At 43.1% G+C, this 13,076-nt stretch overlaps 1 protein-coding gene across 1 annotated transcript in view; it reads left to right on the top strand.

Moving 5' to 3' along the window:
• The first annotated feature begins 2,372 nt into the window (after positions 1-2,372).
• The window catches only part of LOC142312442 (uncharacterized), a 208,219-nt gene continuing 197,515 nt past the window's right edge, over positions 2,373-13,076 (top strand). Inside the window, 5 exon segments of the mRNA XM_075351384.1 lie at positions 2,373-2,637; positions 2,767-2,946; positions 3,028-3,151; positions 3,235-3,332; positions 3,530-3,620. Of these exon segments, the coding sequence (XP_075207499.1) occupies positions 2,560-2,637; positions 2,767-2,946; positions 3,028-3,151; positions 3,235-3,332; positions 3,530-3,620 (571 nt within the window). The 5' untranslated portion in view covers positions 2,373-2,559.

Below are 13,076 nucleotides of genomic sequence, written 5' to 3'. Positions count from 1 at the left end.
TCCCCTTCTTTCCTAAGAACCCAGGTTGAGCCTCCAACTCCAGACCACGGGCCCCTGTCTCTTCGTGTCTTTGCTTCTTGGCTTGTCTGCTTCTGAGTGTGACCTTACACGGACAGTGTCTGGTGCTGACTGCCTATTGTGAGTTGGATGGCTCCTCGCTTCCACTGTGGTTGCCTTGACTCCCAGGTCCCAGAACTAGTGGGCATGAGGTCCCATACCTCGCTATGGCCACCCCAGCACCTACCCTAGTCCGGTCCCAGTGGCAGTACTCCCGTGTATATGTGTTGGTTGAATGTGATGGTGGTTGTTACTGGCGACAAACTCCTCCGTATCCATGATGAATACTGGACCTTAAGTGAAGTGCAGTACATTGTGGTGCCTGAAGCCGCAGGGGCGCCACATCAGAATTTGGTGACTATGCAACATAGATGTGAAGCAGTTCTAAAAAAATGGTTATGTGGCTAAATATTACGTTAATGATTCACAGGAATGCTAAATCCTTAATAAAAAGATAGATTTTGAGAATGTAAAGACAAATGCAGACACTGTGTAAAAACATTAAAATTAATACATCTAGTTATCAAACACTTTATAATGGGACATATTATATATGATAACAGTCCTGTCTATATTGGAGGGCATAGCTTATTGATAACAGTACTTAAATTAATATTTAGGTGTCTGTATTGAATATAGATAGTTGCTGACATAGTCATTATATATATATATATATATATATATATATATATATATATATATAGGCTCTTTGGAGGCTGCTAGTGAGTGACATCATGTGCTCAGCAGAATAACCCTATATGGTTTGGACAGCTGCATATATAACATGACACATAGGAGGAGGGGGGGGTCACCCTTGCACATGTCGAAGCTGAGCCAGAATCCATCCAACCCATCCAAGATGAATTAACACATGCTGTCAGGCCTACAGTATCTAAGGTTTGCCTAACCATTCAGGAACCAAGGAAAGATGAATAAAGATTTCTATTGATTTTGTAAGAATTGGACTATTATTGAACTCTTTACGTAAGCTAAGAAAGAATACTATTTTTTTTCCTTTCTGTAACTGAACTGTAACTTTTTTTTTTGGCAAACCTTTTACTAAATATAAAATACATCTTTATTTTTACATTTTTTGAAGTTCGTCTTTCATGCGCCTTATCACGTATTTGAAGAAAAATATATTTAAGGGATATATTTTAACACACTGGTATTTTTTTTTAACAGCCAATGTTCATTTTTTTTTAAATTTTCTGTAAAGTAGTTAAACAATCTATACATTTCTCGGCATGTTTTGATTTAGAAAACAGTGTGCAACATTCCCAATGCATGGAAATAAAAACTATTATAACAATTTTGGCCTTAACTCATGTTTTTAAACACATTATTATTTTGAGCACAGCTGTACCTGGAAGGAGCACATACATTCTAGTGTATTCAGTAGTGAATTAGCTGGAATGTACAGGCTGCAGTCAGGACCTGGAAGGAGCCTATATATCTGAAATCCTCAATAATATCCACCTGGAAGGAGCCCATACATTCTAGTGTCTTCAGTAGTGAATTAGCTAGAATGTACAGGCTGCAGTCAGGCCCAGGAAGGAGCCCGTACATTCTAGCTTCTTCAGTAGTGAGTCAGCTAGAATGTACGGGCTGCAGTCAGGACCCGGAAGGAGCCCATATATCTGAAATCCTCAGTAATTAGACTGTGAGCCCTCGCAGGCAGGGTGCTCTCTCCTCCTGTACCAGTCTGTGTCTTGTATTGTTCATGATTATTGCACTTGTTTTTATGTATACCCTTTCCACTTGTAAATCTCCATGGAATAAATGGCGCTATAATAATAAATAATAATAATAAAATAATATACACCTGGAAGGAGCCTGTACATTCTAGTTTCTCCAGTAAAGAGTGTATTACAATGTGCGGGCTGCAGTAAGGTCCGGGAAGGAGCCTGTATATCTGAAATCCTCAGTAATATACACCTGGAAGGAGCCTGTACATTCTAGTGTCTTCAGTAGTGAGTCAGCTAGAATGTACAGGCTCCTTCCAGATCATGACTGCAGCCTGTACATTCTAGCTGCTTCAGTAGTGAAGAAGCTAGAATGTACGGGCTACTTCCTGGGCATGACCACAGCCTGTACATTCTAGGCTCAACCGTGGGCTCTGCAGGAGGAGGTAGAGTCCTGCATACACTGAGGAGCTGATCATGTGACCCCTGACTCCTCCCCTCCATGTGACATCATCACAGGTCCTGGAAGCACAGAGCAGCCATATATCCAGTGTGCGGCTCTGCAGGTGGAGGTAGGTGCAGGGTATTATATATCTAGTGTGCGGCTCTGCAGGTGGAGGTAGGTGCAGGGTATTATATATCTAGTGTGCGGCTCTGCAGGTGGAGGTAGGTGCAGGGTATTATATATCTAGTGTGCGGCTCTGCAGGTGGAGGTGTGTGGAGATTCCCCATTACTGGCCTCAGGCTCCATACACATTAGATGCTGGGGAGAACAATTGCTCTATAGAAGAGAATTCTCCTGATTGCCCCGTGAAGGATGGATATGGACAGGGACAAGATGGCGGAGAGGATATTACACCTCACCCTAGAGATCCTCTTCCGGCTTACTGGAGAGGTGAGAGATTCTGATGACGTCACATTACACCATTCTTATCTATGGGAATAACAGATGGACAGAACTGGAGAGGTGAGGACTCTGGAAATGTCTGGAGTGAGATTTATTACTGTGTCTCTCCATAACCAGGATTACACAGTAGTGAAGAAGACCTCTAGTGAGCGCTGTCAGGCCCCTGTGTCTGAGGGATGGGGAAGACCCCTGAGCCCAATCACGGGGCCTCCACCTCACCCCCCGATACATGAGGACATCAATGACCAGAAGATCCTAGAACTCACCTACAAGATGATTGAGCTGCTGACTGGAGAGGTGACACTGCTGGGAATGCTGGGACATTATACAGTAACGCTATGAAGGGATCGGGGGTGACGGTATCATTGTATGTGTCAGGTTCCTATAAGGTGTCAGGACGTCACTGTCTATTTCTCCATGGAGGAGTGGGAGTATTTAGAAGGACACAAAGATCTGTACAAGGACGTCATGATGGAGGTTCCCCAGCCCCTCACATCACCAGGTAATAGACAGGACTAAATACACACGGCCTATAATTATCTGTATGTAAGGAATGAATTCAGTCCCTGTATGTGTCTCCTCCAGGTCTATCCAGTAAGCGGACAACACCAGAGAGATGTCCCCGTCCTCTTCTCCCACAGGACTTGAAACAAGAAGACCCCGATGTTCCTCAGGATCATCAGGTAGATGGAGAGAAGGTGCCATGAAATCCCCCTATGATGTGTAGACGGCTGTGAAGGTCTTGTGCTCAGTCTTGTTTTATCCTCCAGTATTATATGTGTTATACTTGTGTAATGAGAGCGGTGGAGATGGCAGGATTAGAGCTGATCATAGATGGGACTTCTCCATCTGTCTGTGACTTTTACAATATTTGTTTCAGGGTGAAGATCTGCCCCATATTAATACTACAGAGACATATGTGAGGGGTGATGAGCGGAGTAAAGAGGAGATTCCTACAGATAACCGCCCAGGTGAGTAGTGATCACTAAATGCAGAGAAGTCACAGATTCTTCTCAGTCACCGGCTGTGGCTGCTTTATCAGGGTTGTAGTCCGGCCATATCAAATGGTCACCATTCTGCTGCTAGACCACCACATGCTCCTCCACCCAAAACTGTCCCCATTATTTTGGGCATTGGACGCTCTTCTGTTGGAGTGAGATCTGTATCAGCCAGATCTTACAGGTAGGATCCACCCTATCCTCTGAAATTTAGAAGACATTGACCCTTTGCTGCCCAGATCTCTAATCTGTAAAGCCAAATGACAGCGTACATAGAATGTGCAGACAACTCAGAAACTCATTGGAAGAAGAATCTAATCTGTATGGTGGACCCCTAAAAGAAAGCGGAGGGTAATGATGCTGGTGACCTCCTAGAATCTCGGCATTTTATTGATGAATCTTCCTGCTCTCCCTTCTGTGCTGCTGAATGTGCTGATCGGGTTGTTACAAAGGTCCAATCTTCCTTCCCTTTTATGACCAGACACCATTCCATGAGCAGTGAAATTCCCGCTTTCCGGGCAGTCGTAATACATGTGAAATAGATCTGCAGCCTCTGAGTTACACATAGGACATTTAGAATATTTAAAAGGAAGGTGTCGACAAAAAAAAAAAGAAATTCAATAATTGAAAAAATGTGAAGTATTAATGTTTTTAATGTTTTGTTTAAATATTATTTGTTTTTAATTGAGCAAAATATAAAAAAATGTAAAGTTTGATATTTTCCCACTCTTAAGGCCCATTTACACACAGCAACATCGCTAGCGATGTCGCTGCCGATCGCACCCGCCCCCGTCGTTTGTATGTCACGGGCAAATCACTGCCCGTGGTGCACAATATCGTTAGTCCCCGTCACACATAGTTACCTTCCTAGCGACGTTGCTGGGGCCGGCGAACCGCCTCTTTTCTTCTAAGGGGGCAGTTTGTGCGGCGTCACAGCGACGTCACACGGCAGGCGGCCAATAGAAGCGGAGGCGCGGAGAGCAGCCGCATGAACGACACTCCCACCTCGTTGACGGAGGACGCAGGTACGGTGTTGTTCGTCGTTCCTGGGGTGTCACGCGTAGCGATGTGTGCTGCCTCCGGAACGACGAACAACCTGCGTCCACAACGACCAATGATATTATGAAAATGAACGACGTGTCAATGATCAACGGTTAGGTGAGTATTTTTGATCGTTAACGCTCACTCGCTAGGTGTTACACGCAGCGACGTCGCTAACGAGACCGGATGTGCGTCACGAATTCCGTGACCCCCTCCCCCCAACGACATATCATTAGCGATGTCGATGCGTGTAAATAGGCCCATTTCACACATCCAGCATTTCGCCACTTTGCCGGATCCGTCACACTTCAGTACAGTGTTAATACTGTTCAATGGCATCGCGGTAAGCTCCGGTCACATGACAGCATGTGACTGGAGGTTGCCGCGATGCCATTGTACTGTATTACACTGTACTAGAGTGTGCCGGATCTGGCAATCCAGCGCAATGCCGGATGTGTGAAACGGGTCTTAAACACTAGGGGGAGCAGCTGCTGTAATCCTACTGTAGAACTACTGCAGTAAAAGTGGGTGGAATCTACTCTCCTGTGTTTGATGTCACCTCCCTCCCCCCCCCCCCCCTGGGTGTTTCCAAAAAGATAAGGGAAGATGAAGATTAGGATCACAGGGCGGAGCCATTGTGTTGGTGACTGCAAAATTATCCTAATGTCTAATCTAAAGTGTCACCAAGTACAGCTGCATAGTGCTCCCCACATAGCGCTCTGCACGCCCCGTACCAGCAATGCTCTGCCGCACGCCCGCCGGCCACACTACTCTGCAGCGCGCCCGCAATGCTTTGCCGCCTGCCCGCAATGCTCTGCCACACGCCCACCTGCCCGCAATGCTCTGCCACACGCCCACCTGCCCGCAATGCTCTGCCGCACGCCAGCCTGCTTGCAATGCTCTGCCGCACGCCAGCCTGCTTGCAATGCTCTGCCGTACGCCAGCCTGCTTGCAATGCTCTGCCGCACGCCAGTCTGCCCGCAATGCTGTGTCACACGCCAGCATGCCCGCAATGCTCTGTTGCACTCACGCTCGACCGCAATGCTGTGCCGTACGCATGCCTGACCGCAATACTCTGCCGTATGCAGCGCTCTGCTTCACGCACTCCCGCAATGCTCTGCTGCACGCATGCCCATCCGCGTATATTGTGCTCCTCAGTATACCGCAGTCCTTAATATACCGCGCTCTGCTGTATTATGTGCTCTGATGTATTCCATGCTCTGCTATATCCATGCTCCTCAGGATATTGTGCTCTGCTGAGCTGAGGAGCGGAGGCCCGAGGTGAGCACACAAGAGCAGGGTAGCGGTGGGGACGGGGGTAGTGGCGGGGGGGCAGAAGGGTGGTGGCGAGAGCTGGGGGGAGGGTAGCGGCGGGGAGAGGGGAGGTATGGGAAGGGTAGTGGTACTCACACATCCCGGCGGGTGACAGGGGGAAAGTGCAGCATACGCGGTGAGCTCCACAAAGATGGTGGTGATCTCCTCCCTCTGCTGTGATCTGGACAGCCCAGGGGGCGCGTCAGATCACAGCAGAAGTGGTCTCTGTGTCTAGAGTCGCAGCCTAACATCTGACTGTTAAGCCCATGTAAGGGTATGTGCGCACGTTGCTTTTTACCTGCTTTTTTGCTGCTTTTTCTTCTGCGCTGTTTAATGCCAAAATGGATGTGTTCTTCTATTCAAGCAAAGTCTATGGGAATTTGGGTTTCTTGTTCACACTATGTTGTTCAAAATGCTGCCTTTTTGAGGCAGAACTTTGGTCAAAAACTCAGCTTTTCAAAGAAGCAACATGTCAATTGTTTTTGCCATTTGGGTTTTGCACTGCAAAGCTGAGTTTTTGACCAAAGTTCTGCCTCAAAAAGGCAGCATTTTGAACAACATAGTGTGAACAAGAAACCCAAATTCCCATAGACTTTGCTTGAATAGAAGAACACATCCATTTTGGCATTAAACAGCGCAGAAGAAAAAGCAGCAAAAAAGCAGGTAAAAAGCAACGTGCGCACATACCCTAACTGCCGTATTTGAGGTGTGTAACTGTCGTTACACACAGCAGATCCAAGATGGCAGCCCCCTGTGTTTGAGTAAATCTAGAATTAAATAAAAACTAAATAAACAGTGAGTTTAATTTTGTATTAAAAATAATTGATTTCATAATCACTATTATTTATACAAAAATAAAAAAAACACTAGACCCTACCTTTAATATTTCCGATCTCGGGCATAAAACCCAGAGACGGTGTAACCTGTGAATTACCGTAAATTGAAACCTTCTCTCATTTTCTTAGGAGAACATTGGCAAAATTTTATAATTATTTCTTATTGTTTAGGGTTCCGTAAGTTTTTATTTTGTTATTCATTAATTATCAATTTTTTTACAATCATATTTTTCAATAAAAAAACAGAGGCAGAACGACGTCATACAGATGGGGTTAGGGGGTAGGAAGAAGAGCTCTGTGAATTAAACTCATTTCAATAAGGGCATCTTTTGCTGCATTTTTGAGGTCACAAAGATGAACCTAAATGCATGCATTTCCTTCTCCCAGCAAAGTCTATGAGATTTCGATTTTGCTGTCCACACTGGGCATCTTTTGTTGGCTGCATCTTGGCTGCGTTTTTCAAGATGCAGCATGTCAATTCTTTTTGCGTTTTTACCATGTTTTTGAGCCCTCCAGTCAATAGATTTGACTAAAAAAACACATTGGGCAAAACGCGGTAAAATCGCATTGCGTTTTTGATTCGGTTTTGGGTGCATTTTAGATGCACACAGGATGCACTGACAGAAAAAGATGCTGCGTGTGAACATAGCCTAAAGGCCGCTTTACACGCTGCGATATCGTTCCCGATATCACTAGCGTGCGTACCGCTCCCATCGGTTGTGCGATTCTTTCGGCGTCACAGCGACGTCACTAAGCGGGCGCCCAATAGAAGCGGAGGGGCGGAGATGAGCGGCCGTAAAATCCCGCCCACCTCCTTTCTTCCGCATTGCCGGCGACCGCAGGTAAGGTGAGGTTCCTCGTTCCTGCGGTGTCACACGTAGAGATATGTGCTACCGCAGGAACGACGAACTACATCGTACATGCAGCAGCAACGATAATTGGGACTAGAGGGGCATGTCACCGATTAGCGATTTTGAACGATTTTGCGACGATTCAAAATCGCTCATAGGTGTCACACACAACGAGATCGCTAAAGCGGCCGGATGTGCATCACAAATTCCGTGACCCCCAACGAGATCGCTTGAGCGATGTCGTAGCGTGTAAAGCGACCTTTAGAGTCCTCTTTCCTCCCAAGTAAATCATAGGAAGTATAGTAAATCATAAAGTATTAATGGTTTTCTTCAATATATGGGAAGAGATTTCTTCAAACTTGCCACAAATACAGAAATTGTTTGATATGTGACGGTTCTCTGTTATCTATAAATGTTAGAATATCTGAGATGTGAGTGGTGTGTTCAGATATGAGATATTGGTCCTCTATTGTTTGATATAAAGACGCTGTGTCAGATTCTAGGTCATCCACTCTTGCCCACTTGCGTAATGTCTTGTTTAAAAGAATATGGGCCCCGGGTCTGAGTCTCCTCTAGTCTAGTAAACATGTCCTCCAGGTCCTGCTTTGTGGGGATCGAGCACAGATGTTCTCTTCAATCCAACTTGTCTCCTTCAAAGGGGATTGTGATAAATTATAAAGATAACATGACACCTCCGCCATGGTAAATCGCTAAGCTGTGCGTGGTTGATGGCTCTAAAATACATTCACTCACATCTACAGGATCGTCATGAATTCTATTATGTTTCCGATACTAAGGAATTCAGATTGCTGCACAATCGCTCCTGAAATGTGGAGCACTAATACTTTCTCTACTTTTCTGGCCAAAACTCACAGTAGCTCTGATGGTTCACCTTAAATGAGTACAACGCCGCTTTACTGGACTATGTTAAGAAGTTCTCTGTAAATGTCTAATATTTCTTCAAGAAACTCATCTGACAGAAGATATTGGCCCCTAGAATAGTTTGGATTGCCGAGAGCCCCCGAGCCACATACTGTAATTACTCCAGATGTGTCACCTCTAGTTACTAAATCACTGACGGTGAAGGCTGTCGGGGTGGAGGGCGGTCATTTTAGTAGATGTGTTATTGTCTATAGTCACAGTTTTCTCTATAGTAGTTAGTACAAAGCCGCTCTTATTTCATGGCTTTCCACTGCAGACAGTTTTCTGCTCCTATCCAGGCCCCATTTCTCCAATCTGACATCTGTCACTTTACATGGTAACACCTTTGTAATGCTGCATCTGATGCCAGTGTTTCTGATATTTTTTTTTTTTTTGTGACACATTGTACTTTATCTTAGCTGTAATTTAAGATTAATTTGTTTCCTGGTCACTTAGAAAAAATCTGAAATTCGCTAAAAATGTAAATTAATTAGAAATTATCACACATTGCATTTGGATGTTCTTAAAACAAATAGTGATACCGCAACATACACTGGAGATCAAAATTAGAGAACAATGTATGATCACTTGCTTTTTTCAGAAATTATGTAATTTAAATTGATCAACACTTGAAGGTTTTTGCCACTAGAATAGTGTTTTACAAAAGATCCAAAGTTAATCAACCTAAAACCTTGATTTTGCCAAAAATGTGATGATCAGAATTAGAGAACTGCAATGACTGTAGCACAGAAAAAGATATAACTAAATTTTCTTACGGTAACAACAGTCATCAATCAGTAGGACGTGTACCGGCCGTCGCTGTGAATGACTTCAGCACATCTGCGGCCACAGGACATCACTAGTCTCTCACACTGCTCTGGTCGGATTTTGGTCCTTTCGTCTTCCAGTTTCTTCCACAGTTCTTTGACTGTTGTGGGTTTCTTGGCCATAACTTTGTCAGCAAGGATTTTCCAGAGGTTTTCTATTGGGTTTAGATCAGGACTCTGGGCGGCCATTTCATTGTTTCAATGTTTTCTGTTTCAAGGAACTGCTTTACCCATTTTGTTGTGTGACAGGGGGCATTGTCCTGCATGGAAATTGCTGGCTCATTGAGTGATGAATGCAAGTGAAGAACCACGCGTTGTTGAAGAAGGTTCTGATACACACTTGCATTCACTCTGCCATGTAGCTGTATGAGAGGTCCAACTCCTGCAGAAAACAATGCCCAAACCATGACACTTCCTCCACCGCCTTTCACTGACTTCTTACTACACTTCGGATTCAGTATTTCCCCAGTTTGTCAACAAATATAATATTTCCCATTAAACCCAAATAAATTAAACTTGCTTTAATCATTAAAATGAACTGTGGACCACTTCTCCTCTGTCCACACAACATCCTCCTTTTGATTCTTTCTGCTAATGAGAGGTTTGGTCACTTCAGAGTGGGCTTTCAGTCGAAATGCTCTCAAACATCATGACACTGTATGACGAGATAAGATTCTTACCCTGTTCTGTGCTGAACTCTGGCTAGCAATTCCAGCTGAAGTTTTGGAACGATTTACCCATGGAGATTTTCCCTATTATCCTGTCCTGTCTTGCATTTGTCTTTTGAGGGCAATCAGTCTTCTTGGGGGACTTGAAAGAGTTTGTGATGCTGTAAAGAACAATATTCTTGAAATCACAGACTTGGCTCTACCTACTTCTCTTGCTATGGCTGATAGGGTCACCCCTTTGGCCTTCAGCTAGACAACCTGTTGTCGGAGGGTTTCAGTCACTTTTGAACGATACACTATTTTTGCAAAGTCAGTGCAAACTGGAAACTTAAGCTGCCAGGTACATAGGATTTAAATAATAAACGGCATGCACACTGGATTATTTTTCGGGTTCTAGTGTACGGGTTAAACCCCTTATTTACAATCCATATTAATACACTGCACACACTTTTGTCTTTGCTTTGCAAGTGAAAAAACTGTTTTTATTTAGGAGAAATCCTATAATTTAACACTACTAATTCCTACATTTTGGCCCAAGGGGCCTTGTTCCTAGAGTCGCTAGGAAAGGGAAAATATATACAGCGACTAAACACATATACAGATATATACATTTATTTACAATATTAACTTTAGATAAAGATTTTTTCAAAAGTGTGAGAATAATCTCCTATCTGGATATTTCTGGATATTTTTAAATATTTTTAAATATTAAAGAAAGCACATGGTAGTAGAAAGTTAGGAGTACCTATATAACAATATAATGCTAGTCTACAGCAAGTGTGTACACATAGTTGTTACAGTATTAGTATATTAGATAGTATATACAAGCAGTGCACATGATGATAATGTCACATTTGATAAGACAGGTAAGGAAGAGGATGAGGGTAGAGGAAAATGTAGTGATGATAATAAGTGTTGGGTAGTTATATACTACCTGTAAATTTGATCTACTGGTAAGTGTGAGGATTTTGGAGTTGTGCGTTTTGTGCTGATGAATCCAGTGACGGCGCTGTTAATATAACTGGCCTTTCAATACTGATAGTAAACAGGGCATTACAGATTCAGAGCTGTGCTTTTCACACATGCGCTTTGATTCCTATCAGTATAGAGGGGCCAGTGCTACTAACAGTGCATCATTAGATTCATCAGCGCGCACGCACAACCATCCCCATGACTACAAAGTTGTCTCAGCAAGCTCCACAACACGCAAGCGCCAGCTACATCAGTCATTAGATCAGTCATTAGTCAGAGTCATTAGATTGATCAGTGCGCATGCGCTGCCATCTCCATAACTACCAGGATGCTACAGTGCACTATCACACAGACGCCCCACAATATACTAAGCGCCCTCCAGTGCGCCAGTGTCGGCCTCTCACAGCACACAATGACACGTCATTTCCCTGCAGTCTGTGAGATTGCTAGTGTGCAGGCGTTAGCGTTATTTAAAGTCCACACGCTCACATTATGGCAGGGCTACATTCAGGAAAGCACAGGCACGGGAGTGCTTGCCATTCATAGGTACTACTCATCACTCTTATTCTTAGTCTATTTCTTCCCCTCTTTGTACTTTTATACATTTCTGACATAACCTGCATTTCATATTAGAGGATGCCCTCATTACTCCAAAATCCTCACACTTACCAGGAGATCAACTTTACATGTAGTACATAACTACCTAACACTTTTAATCATCAGAACCTTTTCCTCTACCCTCATCTTCCTCCCTTACCTGTCTTATCATAGTTACATAGTTACATAGTTACTTAGGTTGAAAAAAGACCTAGGTCCATCTAGTTCAACCTTCCTCCACCAGTTCTACATTTAGTCACTAAGTCATTTATAACCAACAATGTTTTGTGTACTGAGGAAATCATCCAGCCCTTTTTTAAAAGCTGTTATAGTATCTGCCATTACTACCTCTTGTGGTAGTGTATTCCACAGTCTGACCGCTCTAACTGTAAAGAACCCTTTCCTATTTAGGTGTCGGAATCACTTTTCTTCCTCATTCTTATCATGTGTATTATCATTATTCTCACACTTTTGTAAAAATCCTTGTCTTCAGTTCATATTGTAAATAATGTATATATCTGTATATGTGTTTAATCACTGTATATATTTTCCTTTTCCTAGCGACCCTGTGAACAAGGCCTCTTAGGCCGAAATCAGGATGGGACTCAGCACCAATTCCAGGATAGCAAAAATATAACTCCAACGAAAAATATATAAAAATGTAGAAACTTTATTCAATGATTAAAAATCCAAGAAAACATCATCGGTTCCATGAAAACATCATGGCTTGACGCGTTTCGGACAGTTGGAATATGGATAAGTCCTTAATCATAAGCCTTATGATGGCTTATGATTAAGGACTTATCCATATTCCAACTGTCCGAAACGCGTCAAGCCATGATGTTTTCATGGAACCGATGATGTTTTCTTGGATTTTTAATCATTGAATAAAGTTTCTACATTTTTATATATTTTTCGTTGGATTTATATTTTTGCTATCCTGGAATTGGTGCTGAGTCCCATCCTGTCTTCTTGCTATTGCCTCTACGGACCTGCCTGTCCGGTGGACATCCTGCATCCCACCTGAACTGAGCGGATACATATACGGGTGAGCTGAATAATATTTTTTTCTTAGGCCGAAATGTATCAATTGGTTGTGTTAAATTATTTGGTTTCTTCTAAATAAAAAAACAATTTTCACTTGCAAAGCAAAGACAAAAGTGTGTGCAGTGTATTTCTATGGACTGCAGTTAATTTGGGTTTGTCAGATAATTAAAGAAATTAGCACCAGGTGCCAGATTAACACCAATAACTTGCAGGTATCTGAACGTGTTCTCTCATTTTGATCAGTGTTCTTTTACATTTATTTCATTTACATTTTTATTATTTGCTTTTGAAAAAATTCAATTTATGAAATAAGCTTTAAATACTGCGAGTTTCTTCATGTTAGGAAATAATCACA

The sequence above is a fragment of the Anomaloglossus baeobatrachus genome, chromosome 5 (genome assembly GCF_048569485.1).
Source record: "Anomaloglossus baeobatrachus isolate aAnoBae1 chromosome 5, aAnoBae1.hap1, whole genome shotgun sequence".
Lineage (NCBI taxonomy): Eukaryota > Metazoa > Chordata > Amphibia > Anura > Aromobatidae > Anomaloglossus > Anomaloglossus baeobatrachus.
This window is presented reverse-complemented; position numbering and strand designations above follow the sequence as displayed.